Consider the following 19,136-nt stretch of genomic DNA (forward strand, 5'->3'; position numbering starts at 1 on the left):
GGGGATGGGGAGGGCAATTAGGGACAAATCCCTGTATTCTCTTGAGTGCTGCAGGGACAGTTCCGCTTTGCCCTTCAATAGATCACATAAGAGGTAGGAAGACTCCTTACTCCCTTTCCTCCACTGCACGCCAAGCTGAGGCCTAGTCAGACTCTAGCTCTAAGTAATTTATACCACTAACAATGAAGACCAATTGCTAATAGCCAGTTGATGTTGCCAAGTCCCATTAAAGCAAATAGCAAAACAGCAGTGCCATAAACAAATTCCGCAGGTAACTACTACACATACTCCCTAGTTTTTTTCAAAACTTGTTTGTCATTGGTCATTTCAGAGCCCAGCTCGCTTTGCTAATTTATCAATATGTGTTGCCAAGTACTCTCATTTACCTAGTAGAGTGAACGTCTTCTGGGTCTCCATCATATCTACTCTGTCATCGACTCCTTCGATAACAGTGTTGCCACCCATTCTTGTATAATTAAATTCTTCTGCATGCCCTACAGATGAAAAGTAAAACTTATAACAATTAATGTACTTGGCAGTGGGACAGAGAGTCTTTCATCAATAAGTCAGTAGATATGAATGAAAATGGAGTGAAAGCTGTTACCATCTGATAGTTCTTCTAAAATGAGCTCATGGTCTTAGTGTACTTCCGAAATAAATAGGAATCCACATAACAAAACCAGTACAACTGACACTAACCAGCACCCCTTTTGGAAATCTAACAGAGGGCTAAGGATTGATTGGTAGGGAGATGAACTACCATTTTATGCTTGAAGCTGGGTCCTCCAGATTGCAGTTTAAGCTCACATGGAGCTTTTACCATGTCATTGCTCTGTGGACAAATAAAGAAGCCTTCACTCCCCAGGACTGTCAATATGGCATCCTTCACAAGCATATTCACTAAATAAAGTGTTAAGAGTGTGATTTTCAAAGACACCTAAGGACCTGATCCTGTACCTCTAAAGTTACTGGAAGCTTTGCCACTGACTACAGCAGGGCCGCCTGGGGGGCGAGGGGGGGCAAGTGGAGCAATTTGCCCCAGGCCCCACAGGGGCTCCCACGAGAGTTTTTCGGGGCCCCTGGAGCGGGGTCCTTCACCCACCGCCGAAGTGCCGGGTTTTTCGGGGCCCCTGGAGCGGGGTCCCTCACCCGCCGCCGAAGACCCCAGGCCCCCTGAATCCTCTGGGCAGCCCTGGACTACAGTAAGACGGCTCAAACCCTAGGCAACTTAGAGTAGGTCTACTCTGTGATGAAAAACTTGTGGCACCAAGTCTCAGAACCTGGGTCAGCTGATTCAGGTTCGCAGGGCTTGGGCTGTGGGGCTAAAAATTGCAGTGCCTGGGCCCTGAGACCTGCCCCTCTCGTGAAGTCTCAGGCTCCAGCCTGAGCCCAAATGTCTACCCTGTAATTTTATAACCATGGAGTAGGAGGCCCATGAGCCCGAGTCAGCTGACATAGGCCAGCCGCAGTCATGCCATGGGACTTTTACTGCGGTGTAGACATACACGCTGGCCTACAGGTCCCACTGAAAGTCAATAAGATTTGTGCTCTAAGACACTTAGGGCTCTTGAAAATCCTCTCCTTAAAATGTAACACTGCAAAGGTGAAGAATAGTTTACTTTCTTGAGACATACCCAATTTAAGATGCTTAAATTCTGGTTGCAGAGCAGAAGCACACAGCTGGTAGAATATGTGGTAATTTCGTTCATTCTCGGACTGCAAATGAAAGAAATGAAAACCATGATACTGGAGAAAGAAAAATAAACACGGAAAACATTTGGTATTTGACTATAATTGTAGAAGAGTGAATGATTATCCAAGTGTAAATTTTATTGCAATCTAGTTTGAGTCAAACATTGCTTATGCTAAAATGGACATGCTTTTAGAATTCAGCAAGCACTTTCACTGTGACAAAACCAAGGGCGCTTCCTCTCCAAACCCCATGTCAGTGTGCAGAGTTCTTTGCCAAAACTGTTAATTTAATAATTGATTCACTGGCAAATATAGCAATGTGCACTGCTTCCTTTGGGACTGCTAACTGAAACACTATTCACAGAAAGTGGAAAGCTCTCAAAACTATTTTTATAACCATCTGTTAGATAACAGATGTACAGAGGTAGCTGTTCGGAATACCTGAGAAATTATAAACACAACTACAAGCAAGCAGTACAACATTTTGTTTTGTGTGTTTTTGTAAAAAACAAAACAAAAAACCAACTAACCAACCACCAGATATTTTCCATGCTATTTTAGCACCATTATTTCACAATACAATAATGACTGACACATAATTAGGCCCTGATCCTGCAAACACATAAAACACACATTTAACTTTACATATATGAGAGTGAAGTGAAGTATATTCATAAGTGTTTGCAGGATTAGAGCCTTAGAAAAATAGGTTAAATAAGATTCCACAATGCTACAATTTTTGGATCTCAAAGTTTAGTGTTAACCACAACCTGTTTTGTTAGGTGAAATCCTTTCAAGGTTAAATTATTATGTAAAAACAACGAGGAGTCCTTGTGGCACCTCAGAGACTAACAAAATTTATTTGGGCATAAGCTTTCGTGGGCTAGAAGCCACTTCATCAGATGCATTAAGTGAAAAATACAGGAGCAGGTATTTTTCACTTCATGAATCTGATGAAGGGGGTTCTAGCCCACAAAAGCTTATTCCCAAATAAATTTGTTAGTCTCTAAGGTGCCACAAGGATTCCTCGTTATTTTTGCTGATACAGACTAACACGGCTACCACTCTGAAACCTGTCACCTATTATGTGTTACTGAAAAAAGTTTATGTTTCCAATGTGCTTCTATTAACACTGGCTTTATCAGGGCAAATAAAAAAAATCCATCTAAAATTAATGAGATCTTTGATCACTTATATCTAAGAGAAGAATTTCAATTGATTATGCCACCCCAAACAAACAACATGGCTTCTCAAAGAGGAAAGTGGAAATTTTGCTAACCAAGTTGCCAAAATCTCACTTTGGATAGAAGTTTTCTAACATTGTTGTAGGTTGGACAGTGCCTGAGTCTGTCAATCACTCAAACTATTCAGTTCAGAGAGCAGTCTAAGTCTTTAGATAGCCCATCTCCACAGAGGGTTCAAAGTATCTACTTTCATCTTCCACTTAAACGTGTCCAAATATGTGACTTAATCTAGCCAAGTCTCCAATGTGACAACTTGAAATTTGAGAATGAAGCAACACAGGTTTTGCTAGGGGAAAATAAGTTACATTATGGTTTGCTGTACCATCTAAACTAATTGAACAAAAGGAATAATGTTAATTTCAGTTAAGTAAACTTGCAGGAAAATTTTGCCCTTATCAAATGCCTCAGCTTCATTTCCATTGTGTATTCGAATATCATGAACATTATTTCTTAAACAATGCAAATAAAACACAGCTCAGGCACATCCATTCCTTCTCTCGTAAGAGTCAGCTCTAAACCGCAATCTGAAATATAGAATTTCAAAATCTACACAAGCCACGTAGTAAATTCTCATTTTTATGCCACTATTAGGAATGACTCAAAATAAGCTCCATTTCCCTGAGAGGCCAACGTACTGCACAGAGCAGTTGATCCCCTAACTCCTCCTCCTCCTCCCTTGGCCCTGCCCCACCTTGGCCGCACGGAGAAGACTTATATTTTTGTGGCTTGGAGAGGAAAAAACAACAACAATGTGGTGATATTGGTGGGAACATAACGTCTCACTACATTTTTCCCCTGTGAGATCAGAGCCTTTCTGCTGCTCTCCTCCATATGGTGTAAGCAGAGACGGAATATACTGTATATACTCGTTCATAAGCCATATATTTTTGGTAAAAAACTGACACATCAAAGAGCGGGGGTTGGCTTATAAACGGGCCTACACCAAAATGTGATGATTTTAAACTCTATGGAATCATTGAATTGAATATCTAATACATTGTTGTTTTGTTTACCTGGACCATCTGCAGGCATGGAGTCCCTCGGCTCCCTGTGGCCGCGGTTCGCCATTCCCAGCCAATGGGAGCTGCGGGAAGTAGTGGCAAACTGTGGACATTGGGAGCTGAGGGGCTCCGTGCCTGTGAACACTCCAGGTAAACAAAACGTTCAGGCCCGTTAGCGGCTTACCCTAACGGGCCAGGAGCCAAAGTTTGCCAACCCATGAAATATAGGGTCGGCTTATGAAAGGGTCATACAGTTTTTGCTATTTATACCTAACCATCTTGGGGGGGAGGGAGGGGGCGGCTTATAAACGAACGGGCTAATGAACGAGTATATACACGGTATATGTATAACAGACTCCTATTCCAAACAAAGGTACACACTAAGATTAATACAAATTATGCAATATTTCACCTAACAAAGTTAAACGAGTTGTACAACAGTGATTTCACTGAAGTTGGCTTTTTAAACTTTATTTCACTTACTTGAAAGACAACTCTGGATTTCTCAAGCAGGTACGTCCTCATGTTGGCTCCAATGATTTGGTGTCTCTGATCAAAACTGATTTCAGTGTATTTCCCGAACCGACTGCTATTATCGTTGCGTGTGGTTTTCGCATTGCCTACAGCCTATGAACATGGTGAACCTCTTTAATGCCCGAACAGTTTGTGTCAACAGAATCATTCATGCTGTCCAGTTTTCAAATGTGAACATGTAAAGAGGAGTAACTCTCTCAAAATATGACTTAGATGCATAAATGCCCAAAGTTTTACGTGCCTAAGGATCAATCCGAACATCCAGAGATGGGATTTGGATGTTTATGAGGCCCAAGTCTGGAAATTAGGCTCAGAGTCTCTAGACTAATAATGTAACATGCATATATTAAATGCAATTCTATGCAAACTAAGCACTAAAATAAATAAGTCTCTTGTGGATGGGAGTCTCAAGCTTTTTCTACCCACAACTACAAAACCACCCACTTCTTTCCTCCTGTAACCATATAGCCAAGAATTTTTCCTGCTGTTGCAGACAAAATAATAAAACAACCCCCCACATACTGCAATATACAAACATTTGTTTATTTTTCAAAAGTTCTTCGTGATGGTGTGTGTCTCAATTTGAAAATTTACATTTCAAATATACATAAAAAGATAAAGGCAAACATTTTCAAGTTTGGGTTCCAAAATATAGAACCTAAATAAAGTGACCTGATTTTCAGAGGTGTTGAGATTCAAATCTCACTCAGAAATTAAAGAGAGATGTGGGTGCTCAGAACTTCCGAAAAATCAGACCTGTGATTTGGATGACTTAATATGGACTTCTATCTGCCATCACCTAGACTGAGTTCAAGACCACCTACAATTATCCATTAACGCCCACATTAGCTTGTGTTGTTGCTGAGTTATTACAGATGGTTCCAGTCAGAAAAGAAGGAATTTAGTTTTTGAAAAAGTGGTTAAAGGAGAAGATGGTGACATGAAAAGTGTGACAGCACAAAACTGTAATAAAACAATAAGTATAGCCCACTGAATAGTTACCGGTATAAACATTATACTCAATACTTCACATTTGCAAGAAAGTTAAACATATTTGTGACATGGATAAAAGTGTACGTACATGTTGAATATTTTTGATGATGTCACAGGACTGGGCTCTTAAAATGTATATAGTTTACTAAGAGTTACTTGAATACCTGGAATGCTCATTGACTTCTACCATAGGAGCTCAGCAGCTTTCAGGATTCAGCCTTTAATGAGTATAAAGACCCTTTACTTATACATCCTTAAATTTACCTCTGTTATTGGGTTGGATGCCAGTACTTTATCCTCCACATGCGCATTGCTGTTTGACTTACTGACTGTGGCAAAGTATCTCATAGCATATCTAGCAGACACAGTTTTTCCAGCTCCTGATTCTCCACTGACTATAACAGATTGATTCCTGTTGTTTCTAAAACAGAACGATAAGAAGGAGATTTTAAATATCTTGATAGTCTAAAAGTATATATATGCATGGAGTAAAGGTTATTGTGACCAGCACCACTGCCAGCTTTCAGCTTCTCCTTGGTCTTTTGGCTTCTCCTGTTTTGTTTGTCCCCTTCAGGCTGTAGTCAACACAAATCATTGAGCTAGGACCACCTTTGTCCTTTCCCTGCGACAGGTATTAAAAAGGGGGTGTAAGTTCCAGAAACTCTACCCCTCAGCACCTCTCCGCAGAGGTTACAAGGTTCTCTTCTCTTTGAGGGTGGGCTGCTTGAAATTATCCAGACAAAAGGAATCTTAGCTGCTTGGACATTTACAAAACAAAATGCAATTAATGTCACAAAATAATAGTATTTGCCATGAGATTTTTAAATTATATTTTAGAAGAAACAAGCGTTAAACAATGAAAACATACAGTACCTTGCCATTTGTTTATAAGCCTCTTCTGCCACAGCAAATATATGTGGATCCATATCCCCCATGTTCTGCCCACTATATGCATGGATAATGGCATCCCCATATATTGGCAACTGTTTATAGGGGTTCATTGCAACCAAAATGATTCCTATGAAAAAATAAACAGGACAAAATCAGATGTATCCTCCCATTTTCTACAAGACCTAACAAAAGGTAAGGTATTGAAAACGAGCAACCACAACTAAATTGCTGCGTAGTAAAAGTATTCATATCTGAACTAATCACTATGCAGGGGCCTGGTCACTGGATCAGTCCTTACTCATGCATAATTAAGTTTCTTGAAGCCAGGGTGATTTAACAGATTTCAGGAAAACATAATTCTGATCCTATTGTACTTTCAGCAGCAAAGATGTAAACTTTTTAAAATGTTAGTTTAATCATTTATCTGACACCCTGGGTTTGTTTTTACTTACCACTATAAGTGTAGATAAGTTTTGACTCCACAAAACGAACTTTAAGATTGTGTAGAACAGCAGGTTCATGGAGATAGCTAAGGGCTGTGAGGTCATTTTCACCAACAAGTATGTCAGGATTTCGTAGAGGTGGCAAAGGTGCTGGATCAACAGGGTAATTCAATTCCTGACAATGCAAATTACATGAAACGCACGTGTAAATACATATTGAACTTTTTCGCTACCTTTGTCCTAACTGTTGCATGGATGATGGATCAGTGCCTGATCTTGCATTCTGCCAACACCAGTTAACTTCCAATGACATCCATGGTCATTTTAGTGTACAAGGAATGCAAGATGGGGCCCCTCAATGTCTCATAAAAATAAAGGCTTATTTCCTTTCTCTCTAATATATTGTACTGAAACATACCAAGTGTTTTTTACATGAAGCCTCTTCAATCAGTACAGAGAATGAGAGGTTTAAATTAAACATAAAAACTCTGCAGTAGTTTAAATGCAGTTTAGGGAGCATGAGTGTAGCTGGAGTGACCTTTTTCCCAGCTGTCCCGGGTGCTGGAATGGCCTATGGTCTTGCAGGCAACTGGTCTTAAGTTAGCTTCTAAAGACAGTTCTAACTTATCACAAACCTTTGACTAGGTGGGGAACATAAAGATGAGATAAAGTTACCTTTTCGTTCCCCACCAAGTCCTAGAAAATCTGGGCCCTAATCTTCAAAGCCCTCAGTGGGATTGACCCAAATAACTATATGATCTCTATGATCATGTCCTTGCATGACAGCTATGTTCTATTGGAACAATGGAACGGTCATCCTGAAGAGTGACATGTGCATGCAGAAGAGGCAACTGGCTCATGATTGTGGAACATGCTTCCCAAAGAGCTCAGAATAATCCTGGACCTCATTGCCCTTCGAAAAAAATGTAACCCCCCACTTTTCTGACCTATATTTCCTTCAATAACTCAGCTTATATCACATTTTTTAAAAAGTAGTCCTTATAAAATGGGGAAAGGAAAGAGAAACATAGTAATCTTCTTGTGCTCACATAAACAAATTTGTAAGCTGCACAGATACCAAGGTGATGGGTGCCGTATAACAATTTACAAAGAGCTTCACTCCCATCTCTGTCCTTGCACCTCAGACAATCAGAGAAACATACAATAACTCATTCTCAGGCTAGGGAGGTGTTCACTATGTATTTTGGAAAAAAGTAGTGTCACAAATTAGAGGTTCATAACAGTGTGGTTCTACTGTATATGTACTACAAATCATATACTAAAGCAATGAGTTTACAAAAAAATTATGGACAAGCTCCTCAGCTAACACCATAATTGGCATAGCTCCATTTTCCCTTGTCAGTGCAATGGGGCACACACTGACAAGCACTGGATGGTAAAATTAAGCTCTTTACATTTTTGGGGGGGAATTGCTACTTAGTGTACAGTTTTAATGGCTAGAAAATCCTAAGATTGCAAGAAAATCAAGAACATCGTACTGGCCACAGTCAGAAACAACATCCTGGACTACACAGACCATGATCTAATCCAGCCTCTCATTAAAAATTGAAATAACTATGTCTATTTTTTCTTACAGTTCCATCTTCTAATAGTAGGTGAAGCACATGGTCTCCTGTTCTGTAGTTCTTTGTGATTTCAGCAGACTGCCAAACTTCTTCGTTGTCAGGGATCCAAACCCTGTTGTACTACAACAGCAGAATAAGATAAGCATTAACTCTAATGCTATTTAAGGAACAGACTATCTTTAAAATACATTTTCCAGATATTTTTTAATGTGATCTAATGGTTAAAATACAGGACTTGGAGGCAGGACTCCTAGGTTTTATTCCTGGGTCCACTATGGACTTACTGTGTTACCATGGGCAAATGCCTTGTGCTTTAATTATATTTGTAAAAGAGCTATACAGTGTAACCTCAATTATCCAAAGATCTCAGAGGTGCTGGCTCAGAGTTTCAAGTTAAGCAGGAAGCAGAGCACTCTCAATTAAGGACACTGAAAAGAGAGTAAAATCATGCTTACTGCAGAAGCTCTGATTTAAGGAGCATGCACAAGTATCTCTGCTATAAGTATTACACAAGCCCAGGAGTCTTATTCTGTAGGATTTACATGATCACTTCCTTAAAACCACGCAAGGGGAGATTTAACATAGGAAAATTTTTGCAAAAGAAAATACCTACGCAGTTACTTTTCTTTTTATACGATTAAAGACCAAACTCCACAGAATAATCTCTCAGGTCCCTGAAGACAGACTTCAAAGCCTGCTGGATGGTTTCCCTATTTACAGCCAGCCAGGTAGCTCCCATAAGGCCAGCTGGTTCAGCAGGAATCTTTCACCCTTTAGGGATTTTAGCTCAGCCCCAGAGTTAAAGCATTCTGCCCTAAAAGCACCTTACGCTTGATGTGAGCTGCTGAACTGGATGTCTTTTGTAGAAGAGTTGTGAAACAATGTTTATTGAAGTGTTCTGAGCTCCTCAAAAGTAATACTGCTACTTAGGTGCAAAGTATTACCAACATATAACAACTTGCTGAGATACCTGTATATCTTAAATATGCTTTAGTCATGAGACTAAGGGCTAAACAGTGCAGATGTTCCTGTATAAACACTCACTTAAAAAGTATAAAACTTAAGTTATACAATAAAAGTGGAAGGAGTGTGTCCAGCTGCCATCAGTATAGAGTATATATTGTCTCTCTCTCGCTAAACTACTGAATTTATTAGAGAATTTCATTTAGAACCAATGCCGTTCTACATTTTTAATAATTTCCACTGCCACTTTAAATAAATTATCAAAGACATGATTATCTCTGTTTATACTGGAGTTTGCTCTGGCACAGACCATCTGTTCTTCCTACTGTGAAGTCATAATGCTTTGTTTATGACATCACAGTCATCTCCATAGCAACAGATTGATGTTAACCACAACAGCATTATGACTTCACTGAAAGAACAAGCAAAACTAGCAACAGACTAAGGTGGGAAAATTCTTATCTGAAGTACACATCTCTTTGACAGCAGCCAGGGAACAGAAATTATGTAGGAGAAGTCCTTTTGTACAAATGATCAAAACAATCAAATCTCTATTTCTTATGTCACTCGCAGAATAGAAGTACAGTATCATGATAGTAATCTACACTTCCATAATGTCTTCTAGCCAAGGATCCTGAAGCACTTTACAAACACTAAAAGAATGAAGCCTCAAAATATGTTTATGGAGTAGGGATCATCATGCCCATTTCACAGATGGGATAACTGAGGCACAGAGAGGTTAAGTAACTAGCCTTAGATCTCTCAAAAGGTATGTGGCAGTGGCAAAAATAGGATCTTGGGGCCCTATTTTCCTGCCACAGGATAAAACTCCCATTGAAGTCAATGGAAGCTCCTATATTTATGTCCTGCAGCAGATTGGTCTCCTGTTTCCTAGTGCTGTGCTTTTGCCTTTAAAGACCACCCATCCTCCTCCCCACATTAAAAAAGAGAAATAATATCAGGATAATCCTTTATTCTAAATAGGCCACCATAGATGACTATCAGACTTCACTATGCAAATGTTGAAAATCAATACTACTGAATGAATTTGAATAAGGAACAGCACTGATTAATGGCTTTGATATACTGAATGCAGACTAGCTGTTCTAGTGAAGGGGAAAATGCTATTTACCCAGACTAATTATAACATGAAATCCTGAACAATTACCAATTATAAAAAAAACAACAGAGTTTTCGCTTTAATTTTCTGAACCAAACAAGCAACTTATTAGTGAAGCATAATAAAAAGGACATGCCGAAGTTTGAAATGCTGATTACATTTGAAATAATTCATTCCTAATTGCTAAACTTTTGTATTCAATAATTGAGCACTGTCTAGATTTTACCCCATTACAGAAAAAATCCTATAGCAAAGAGAGCTTTAAAGTTTCATAGATTAGAATTCAGATCTTACACCTTAATGGAGTACTCATGTAATGGAACTTTTTTTTGCACTTTAGAAACTTGCTGGTTGTAACATTGAGAACATAGTACGATTTTGTACGTGTAATACTTCCTACAAATATTATAGTGCATAACAAGATAGGATGCATTCACATTATGCATCAGACTAACATTCCAGAAACAATTAATAGATTCATAGATTCCAAGGCCAGAAGGGACCATTGTGATGATCTAGTCTGACCACCTGTATAACACAAGATATAGAACTTCCCCAAAACAATTCCTAGAGTAGATCTTTAGAAAAACATCAGAATTTTATTTTCAAATTGCTAGTGACGGAAAATCCACCACAACCCTTGTTAAATTGTTCCAATGGTTAATTTTCAGTTAAAAATGTATACCTTATTTTCAGTCTGAATTTGTCTAGCTTCAACTTCCAGCCAATGGCTTGCATTATACCTTTGTCTGCTAGTTTGAAGAAGCCATTAACAAATATTTGTTCTCCATGTAGATTCTTATAGACAGTACTCAAGTCACCCCTTAACTTTTTCTTTGTTAAAATGAACAGATGAGCACCTTGAACCTATCACTATAAGACATGTTTTCTAATCCTTTAATCATTCTTGTGGCTCTTCTCTGAATCCTCTCCAATTTATCAATATCCTTCTTTTTTCAGTTGCCTTCACTTCCCCGCTAAACCAGGCCAGTTTTTAAACCACTAATACAGACTTCTTCCTCAATTGTGAGATTGTGGCATTTTGGGCATCTAGAAAAGTGTTCTTAAACAATTCCCAGTCATCACTCACATATTTTTGATTAAATTTTTCCCTCCCAGCTTATTTGGCTCATACTTGTTTTCAACTTTGCGAAAATGGCCCTTTTAAAGAACCAAGTTTTTATTTACACACACATATACATATACATATATATACATACACACACATACACACACACACACAAACAAACAAATATATCTGGATTTTAATCTATTTGCACATTATAAATGTTATCAAGTCATGATCACTTGTACCATAGCTACCATTAATTTTTAGTTCTGTGATCAGTATCTCTTTATTTGTCAATATGATACGGAGACCAAAACAGTAGCAATGATTTTGAAATTCTCAGCTCTAGCACTTACAGCAAAAACACACTCTTCAAAATGAAATAATGCCACAGCTGACAATCTTGTTAAGATCCACTGTCAGGGTTTACTTCCAGAAAATGTCAGGCCTTCCCGGCCCCCGATGATCTCTTATACCATCCCTTTCCTGAAAGATCCCTCTCTGCCACATCCCCTTAATAGAACAGTAAATAAAAATAAAAAATAAAACCATAATAAATAATGGGTGTTCTGTTAAAAAATATGCTGAAATCAATTCCATTTTGTGGTGCAGATTAAGACCATTTGTTGGTTTTCCCTTACCTTTCTTTCTTAAAATCTTGAGGCAGGGTTTCTAAATCTTTTTCCATACTGTGTACTACATCTTAATAGAGAGAGTTTTATTCTTCCAATTTGTTATGACATAACATCCCTATGACAACTGCTGCAACTGCTTACGTGGAAAAGCAACATTAATAAAGTATTTAGGCTGGTATTTGCAAAGGTGTCTAAGGGAGTTAGGACCCCAATTCCTATTGAATTTTAGTGGGATCTAGATCCTAGCTCCTTTAGGCTCAGTGGAAAATCTCAGCCATAATGTACATTTCTGTGTCTTTAATAAGTATTTTTTCCTTTAAGGAAAAAAAAAAAAAAAGGACAAACATCACTGTCAACCTTTGCTCTTCACTTCATCTTCCCTTGGACCTGCCCTGCTTCATCCCCTGTGCCTCTTTGGACAGAATATCCATAAGAGAAACATGTGCACAGAAACAATCATTACAGTATTATTTTTTATTCTTGTTTTTTAAACAGTTGTTCACAGAGACCCTGAAGTGAAATCCTGGCCTCGCTGAAGTCAATGACAAAACTCGCATTGACTTGAATAGAACCAAGACTTCACCCGGATACTTTTTTCCTCCTGCTACTCTGGATATAGTAGGGAACAATCAGCTGCCTCGTTCCCACTTCCCCATGCCACTTGTCTCCTACTGTCAGTGGGTTCAAGTCCCTGTTTTCTCTCCTCCTCTTCTGTAGCAGTGACCTCATAGGAGAGCCATATAGGCTGAATCCTTATTTCCAAGCTGCTTTAGAGACATCCAAGCTTTCAAAAGACCCCTAATGGGAATACTCTCTAAAAGGTGACCCGCAAAGTATTTTAGAACAATGGTTTTGTACCATTTTTGCTTCTATGTGATATATACAAACATGTCTGAATTCTCCCCTTTTTCAAGTCATCTTTCCAGGACTCAGGAATAGCTGGTATGAGACCATAGGCAGTGCAGGTACTTCTTTGAAGGCACTAGCTTGTTCTCCAGAATCACAATTTTAATTAAAAAAAAAAAAAAAGGTAAGTGTCTAGCTTTTATGCTGCCAAAGAAAACCTCAATAAATGTGAATTGAGTGTAAACGAAGCAGAGGTAAGTCTGCAGAGAACCTGGAAAAATAGTTCTGTGAGGTGCCCCATTCATCTCAATGAAGTGTTAGCTCAGATGCCCAGGGATTATCATTTAAGAGAGAGAGAGGGTCACATATCTGCATCTTTGGACGCCACAAACGAGCTGGTGTTTGGGAGATACCACTACTTACTTCTTTTCCTCTAATCAGGTGGTGGTCCAGGAGCCTACCAGAATCTATGGACATATTCAATCCCTCTTAAGGGGGAACAAGTTCAAGGAACCTCATGGAACCTACCATATTTTGAATATCTGCATAATCTCATGAGTAGCATCTTATTTTGGTGACTTGCATAGGCAGAGTTTATTTTGTGGGTGAAGCTCAAAAGAGTATCACCACCTTTCCCCCCTGGACCTGACCCCTGACAACCATCAAGAAACTTGATGGTACTAAACATATCATTCGGTGAACACCTTTCAAACTTCCAATGCCCTTCATGAGTCCGTTTGGTGATGCCCACAAAATAAGGAACATTTTGCACATTATTAAGAAGATATGCAAAGTCACAGAAGTCTTTCTTGAACAACTACAATCCATAGTAATGAAATTATTTTTGCCTAAGCGATCAAAGATAACCCCCAAATCAAATTACTAATACATTTTATACCCAAATAAAAGGTGTTGTTTAATAAGATAGATGAAGAAGAAATTTTAACTATTTCCTTGTCTTGAAATACTAGGCTAGACTTTCACTTTTATCGCTGCCACATAGGTTGATTTCATGGGTATTTAAGATACTGTATACATATTTACATATGCTAAAATAGAGCATTTCAATAAATATTATTCTAACCAGACCAACAGTATTATAATCAAACTGCCTAGCCTAGACTGAGCGTGATCATATGTGAGAAACTAAACTATGCTTATGTAAAGAACAAAAAAAGCATGTGACCAAAGTATTCTTCAGAAAGTGTCCCAGCAGTTCCAGGTGCCTCCATTGGTAAATGTAACCAGCCAGCTTAAGGTCGGTTTAATTGAACCCTACCTTGCAAGTAAACACAGAGAGTTTACTTATTCTCCGTTAAAGTTACACCCAGTCTTTCCCCGCCTGCATGACACTATGCTGGATTCAAGAATAGATTGTGTTCTTTTAGCGTCTCAAAAAGAATTTTAGCCACTCAGAAAGTATTACTTATGTGCAAGTAATAAGATGAATAAATATAGTCAGTCCAGACATCTAGAGTTAAACTTGTAATGACATTATGTATTATGGCAGAACAGAGATATTTGATTGTACGTTAGTAATACACAGGCACAGTGTTTACCTTGGTTATTTAAAGAAAAAAGTTAAACAGACAACTTATTTACCATGACATTATAGTGACTGGGGAAAAAACAGGAAGTAAATTATACAAACAAAAAATTCAGTTTACATTTTGAAGAATAAATTTCCCCTTTAGCTTCATGAATGACCAATTATATTCAAAGTTTACCCCAAAGGTGAGAGCTGATATTCTGTATTTCAAGGTGCTTATTTCAGAATTGCCTCAATGACTAGTTTAGCTTGTTGGGACTTCTGCATAAATAATGCCTCATACTCCCCAAATACAACAATATCAAAAGTTTCAAATAAAAGTACTCTTCCATGATACCCACTTAGGAATTTTAAAGCCTACTTAGGTTACTTCAATTCACATATATGATATCTGATACATGAGAGAGCTTTTAAAAATAATCTGAGGAACAAACTGCATACCCTTGGAATGAATTGCATTAACTTGTACAAACAAATTAAAACATACACAACTACATATATGATTATCGCTGGCCAGCCTTTAACCTAAAGATGCCCTTCCCATAGTAAGCAATAATAAATCCGTCATTCTTGTTCTATTCTATACTGAAGCAAGAAGAGATGAAATATTGTTCAGAAACTTATTAACTTTTCTTTTTCAAATTACATAAAAATGTTAATTGCATTCCTATGTGTCCTATAATACTGATATTACCCATATCCTGCTCCATAGATGCTGATTGTATTTTGTCTCATTAGTCATGTTAAAATTTTCTGTACATGTCTGGCTGTCTCACTTTTTGCTATATAACTATATGTTCATAGTCAGAATACCAACTAACATATACTATTTTTAAAAAACAAATGCAAGTACGATCATTTTGTACAAATTGTGCCAGATTGTGCCTTGGATATAACTAAAGACTAACACAATATGTTTTAGATATGTCTAAAGAGGTACTACTTCTACCAGTTCAATATACTGAACCACATCAGTGGGTGAGGGGAGTGAGAGATTGATTTAATATTCTAAGTTAAAACTTCCATGGGTTTCCTACTGCATCTTGTCTTATCTATGGCTGTTGGTCTTATTTTGCAAATACTTAGGCACATGCTTTACTAAATGGACACATGCTTAAAGTTAAGCATGTACTTAAGCATCTGTAGGAGTGGGTTTTATGGATGTGTTTTAGATTAAGATTTCTTTCTTTAGGTCTTTTATAGCACCGACAGCGTATTCAGAGCTGAATAATATAAAAACGTGTCACCAAAGATTAAGTCTTATTTATTCTTTTCTGACCTTAACAATGTAATAAGTAAATAAACATGGTTTAAGTAAAAATGTCCTCAGCTACTGATATAGCTATCTGTGGCTCATGCACTGGTAGCAGGAAGCTGCACCCAAGGATTCCTCCATACAAGGGGAATCCCTCACAAAACGGGATCCCCTGGATTTCTGTTCTACTTTCTGTCTCCAGGGCAAAGCAAACTCACTGGACAGGAGAACTGGCCCCACAGTATGCAAACTGTAAAGTGATCATAATGGTAATAAACACTTAGCACTTGATCTGAAGGTGGATAATGCTTATAGATGGGGAAAGGGAGGAGGCATAGGGAAGTGGCGTGACTTGCCAAACCTCACTTCAGTGTCAGAAACTGGGAACAGAAGCCAGGTCTCATGATTCACAACAGCATTTCACTTCTGTTTCATTATTATTGCCTAGCTGAAGCTCTATACAATTGTGTAAATGTTTGGTTTATTTATTAAAGCAATTCTGCAGGCAGTCAGACTTGAAGAATCATCCAGGCAGGATAATCAGCTCCTTTCTAAGTGATAGAGTCCTTATTTTAGTTTAATAAATAACCTATAGAGTATAGATATAACAGAAACCTGCAGTTTACTAGCCCTGTTCAGTCCCAGGAGAATGGTAAATCATAGCTCATTATTAAAACCAGTCTCTTGGGTGAAAGTCATGATATTTTCCTATAAAAAATTTTTTAATCTCAACAGCCTACCATAAATTCAGCCTCTCACAATATCTGGCACTTTTTTTAATGCCCCAGTTCCTGGAGTCCTGTGATTATGTGGGAAGGGTAGTTTTCATTTAAAAGAGGGGGGAACGGGGGAGAAATTCTGGCTCCACTGAAGTCAATGGAAGAACTCCCATGGACTTCAAAAGGGCCAGGATTTCCCCCTACTTTGCCAGCTGTCATAGTTGCAGAGAAAAGCTAGTGGATGTGAAGCCTCAAGTACAAAGACCAGAAGGCAGATCCAAAGACCCCCAAAGGTGTGTGTGGTATTTTTCTTTTTAATCTCATGCTTCTGGGGGGCTTCACTCACGATTTCTGAGGGACTGGGGTCGACAAGTCTGTGCATTTACTCTCCAGTCCCGTACTTTGGAGGCAAAGTATAACCGGAGTCAGGCGTGCAGGGACAGTTTTTATTGGGGGGGGGGGGTTGCTGATGGAAACCATGTGCTCGGTATTTGTTAATAGGACTTCAAGCCAGGGGGGCGGCAGCGCCCCCAGCCCCACTGCCCCGAGTTCGGGACCCTCTGGTGCTGCCCCGCCCCCCAAGCTGGGGGCGCGGCGGGGCTCCGGGGACAGGCACATCCGGCTCGCCCTGCCCACGCAAAACCTCCCCCCCCGTCCATTCCCAGGGCGGCAGGTGCCCCTGCCCCGAGCGCGGCGGCATCTCCCTCCCCCAGCCCGCAGGGAAGGGGCAGCAGGGCAGGCCCCGGCCGGCCAAGGGCCCCGCGCTGGAGGGACGCCGCAGCCCCACTCGCCCGGCTCACCTGCGTGTAGAGCTCGGCCAGCGCCATGGGGCCGCTGCTCCGCGCCTCGGGGAAGGAGCCGGGCTCGCTCCGCAGCTGGCAGCTCCCGGGCGGGCCCCGCCGCGCCAGGTGTGTCCCGCTCTAGCCCCTCCCGAGCGGGGTGGAGCCGAGCCGACACCGGACCTGCCGCTGGGCCACCATCCATCCGTCCCCCGCCGGGGCAGAGACCAATCCGGCTTCGCCCCCCCGCCCGGGAGCTTCACCCCCCGGGACGTGCCGCCGAGCAGGGCCAGAGACTGTGTGGAACAGCGCTGCGTCTTGGCGCCTCGAACCCGTGTGATGTGTGAACATTGTTTTAACATGGGTTGACCGCGCTCGTGCTGACCTCCAGAGGCGCCTGCTTTAGCTCAAACGGTGGGTAAACGAGGTGGCCCTAAACTTGGCTGGAAAACCAGCAGCGAGGAAGGAGGGCCAGAGCCTGTCCACACAGCCGCTCCCGAGATGTTTTCAAGCATGATGTTGCCCACCCGTGCCTGATCAAACACCGCTGTGGCTAAGGCACTGTCTACTCTGCTGTGCTGGAATTGAGGCAAATTCTCAGGGTGTGGCCCGAAGACAGACAAGGAAAGCAGCAATTTGCACCAATAGCTTACCCTACATTCCAGCAACGGGAACAAATAGTGGCTTTTTCTGTCAGTACTAAGGGGTGCACTGGTGCAGCTCTAGCAGTGGCTATCATTGGGGCAAATCCCCAGTCTAGGCATGGCCAAACTTAGTTCTGTATTGAAGGGGGCTACAGCATGCAGGGTTTCCCTAGAGGAGGAGAGCAGTCTCCTCCCTGAATTTTTTTAAGACACCCCCGCTGTATTAAAGAAGCTCTGAATATGTTATTTTCCAAGGTATTAGCTTGGAAATTAGTAACTTTATAAACATTCTCCATCATGTTGTTAGTTGGTTCTTTACAGCTACTGTGTACAGTCCACTCAAAGGAGGCTGGCTCAGTCTGCCACAGCTATAGGCAAAGGGCTCTGGGCTGAGAGTCTGGTAACTGGGGGATTTCCTTTTTAAATGTTGTTGGCAATGAAATGGTGTATTAACCCACCCTTGGTATATGGAATCCAGTGTCCTTAATTTGGATTTAAAACATTTATCCATGACTACATTTTGTGCTCAAGCCAAATGGTAGAAGGGGGAGATTTTCTGAAGCACAAATGAATATTGGATACTTCTCTCTCTTTAGTGGTATTGACAGTCTCCCTCAAAATGAAGAAACATATACTTCAATCTAGTGTTAAAAAATAAAAATAAATAGAATTATTAAATGTAGCTGTTGTGTGTAGTTGGTACAGTAACTTACCCCCCTGATTTTTATAATTATTGTATACAGATACAGTAGTCTTGTACCTCAAAAAATACCCATTGGAACAACTGGAACAGTTTATCTTGGGTAAATCTTTATTAGTAAAAAATAAAATACATATTTACTGAAGGTGCCCAGATGACCAAGGGAAACCATTCCTGAGTAAATAAGCAATAACAATAGAAATGTAACTAATTGCATTCTTTATAAAATTCCATTTGGGGTTTTCCTTACATTTTATTAAACCAACAAGGGAATTGAATATACAAAAGCCCAAATTTAAATACAGTATTGAGGTTGTGACAAATTAACAAAAGCTCAAAATATAGCTAACTATAATGATGTTGGTGTGATCCAGGTGCCAACTGGCAGATGGCATAAAGGGTGTATAGGAGGTTTACAGGGATCCTCTGGGGTTGGTATATGCATAATCATTTACCAAAGGGGGGCATATAAG

At 39.9% G+C, this 19,136-nt stretch overlaps 1 protein-coding gene across 4 annotated transcripts in view; it reads right to left on the bottom strand.

The window, feature by feature from the left end:
• Nucleotides 1-17,533, bottom strand: part of MYO5C (myosin VC) — a 64,884-nt gene extending 47,351 nt beyond the window's left edge. For 3 of the 4 annotated variants that reach the window (XR_010591010.1, XR_010591011.1, XM_065559449.1), the window contains exons 1-8: nt 17,341-17,533; nt 8,394-8,504; nt 6,808-6,973; nt 6,338-6,482; nt 5,729-5,885; nt 4,421-4,564; nt 1,635-1,716; nt 387-494 (exon numbers count right to left, since the gene is read on the bottom strand). Coding sequence is in view for 2 of the 4 variants with exons in the window: in XM_065559449.1 (XP_065415521.1) it covers nt 387-494; nt 1,635-1,716; nt 4,421-4,564; nt 5,729-5,885; nt 6,338-6,482; nt 6,808-6,973; nt 8,394-8,504; nt 17,341-17,367 (940 nt within the window). In the remaining 2 variants the exon portion in view is untranslated. Of the gene's footprint in view, nt 1-386; nt 495-1,634; nt 1,717-4,420; nt 4,565-5,628; nt 5,886-6,337; nt 6,483-6,807; nt 6,974-8,393; nt 8,505-17,340 lie in introns of those variants that run through there. The other variant, XM_065559450.1, reaches the window with a different exon arrangement.
• Nucleotides 17,534-19,136: the final 1,603 nt, after the last annotated feature.

This window comes from Chrysemys picta, chromosome 10 (assembly GCF_011386835.1).
Source record: "Chrysemys picta bellii isolate R12L10 chromosome 10, ASM1138683v2, whole genome shotgun sequence".
Classification (NCBI taxonomy): Eukaryota; Metazoa; Chordata; order Testudines; family Emydidae; genus Chrysemys; species Chrysemys picta.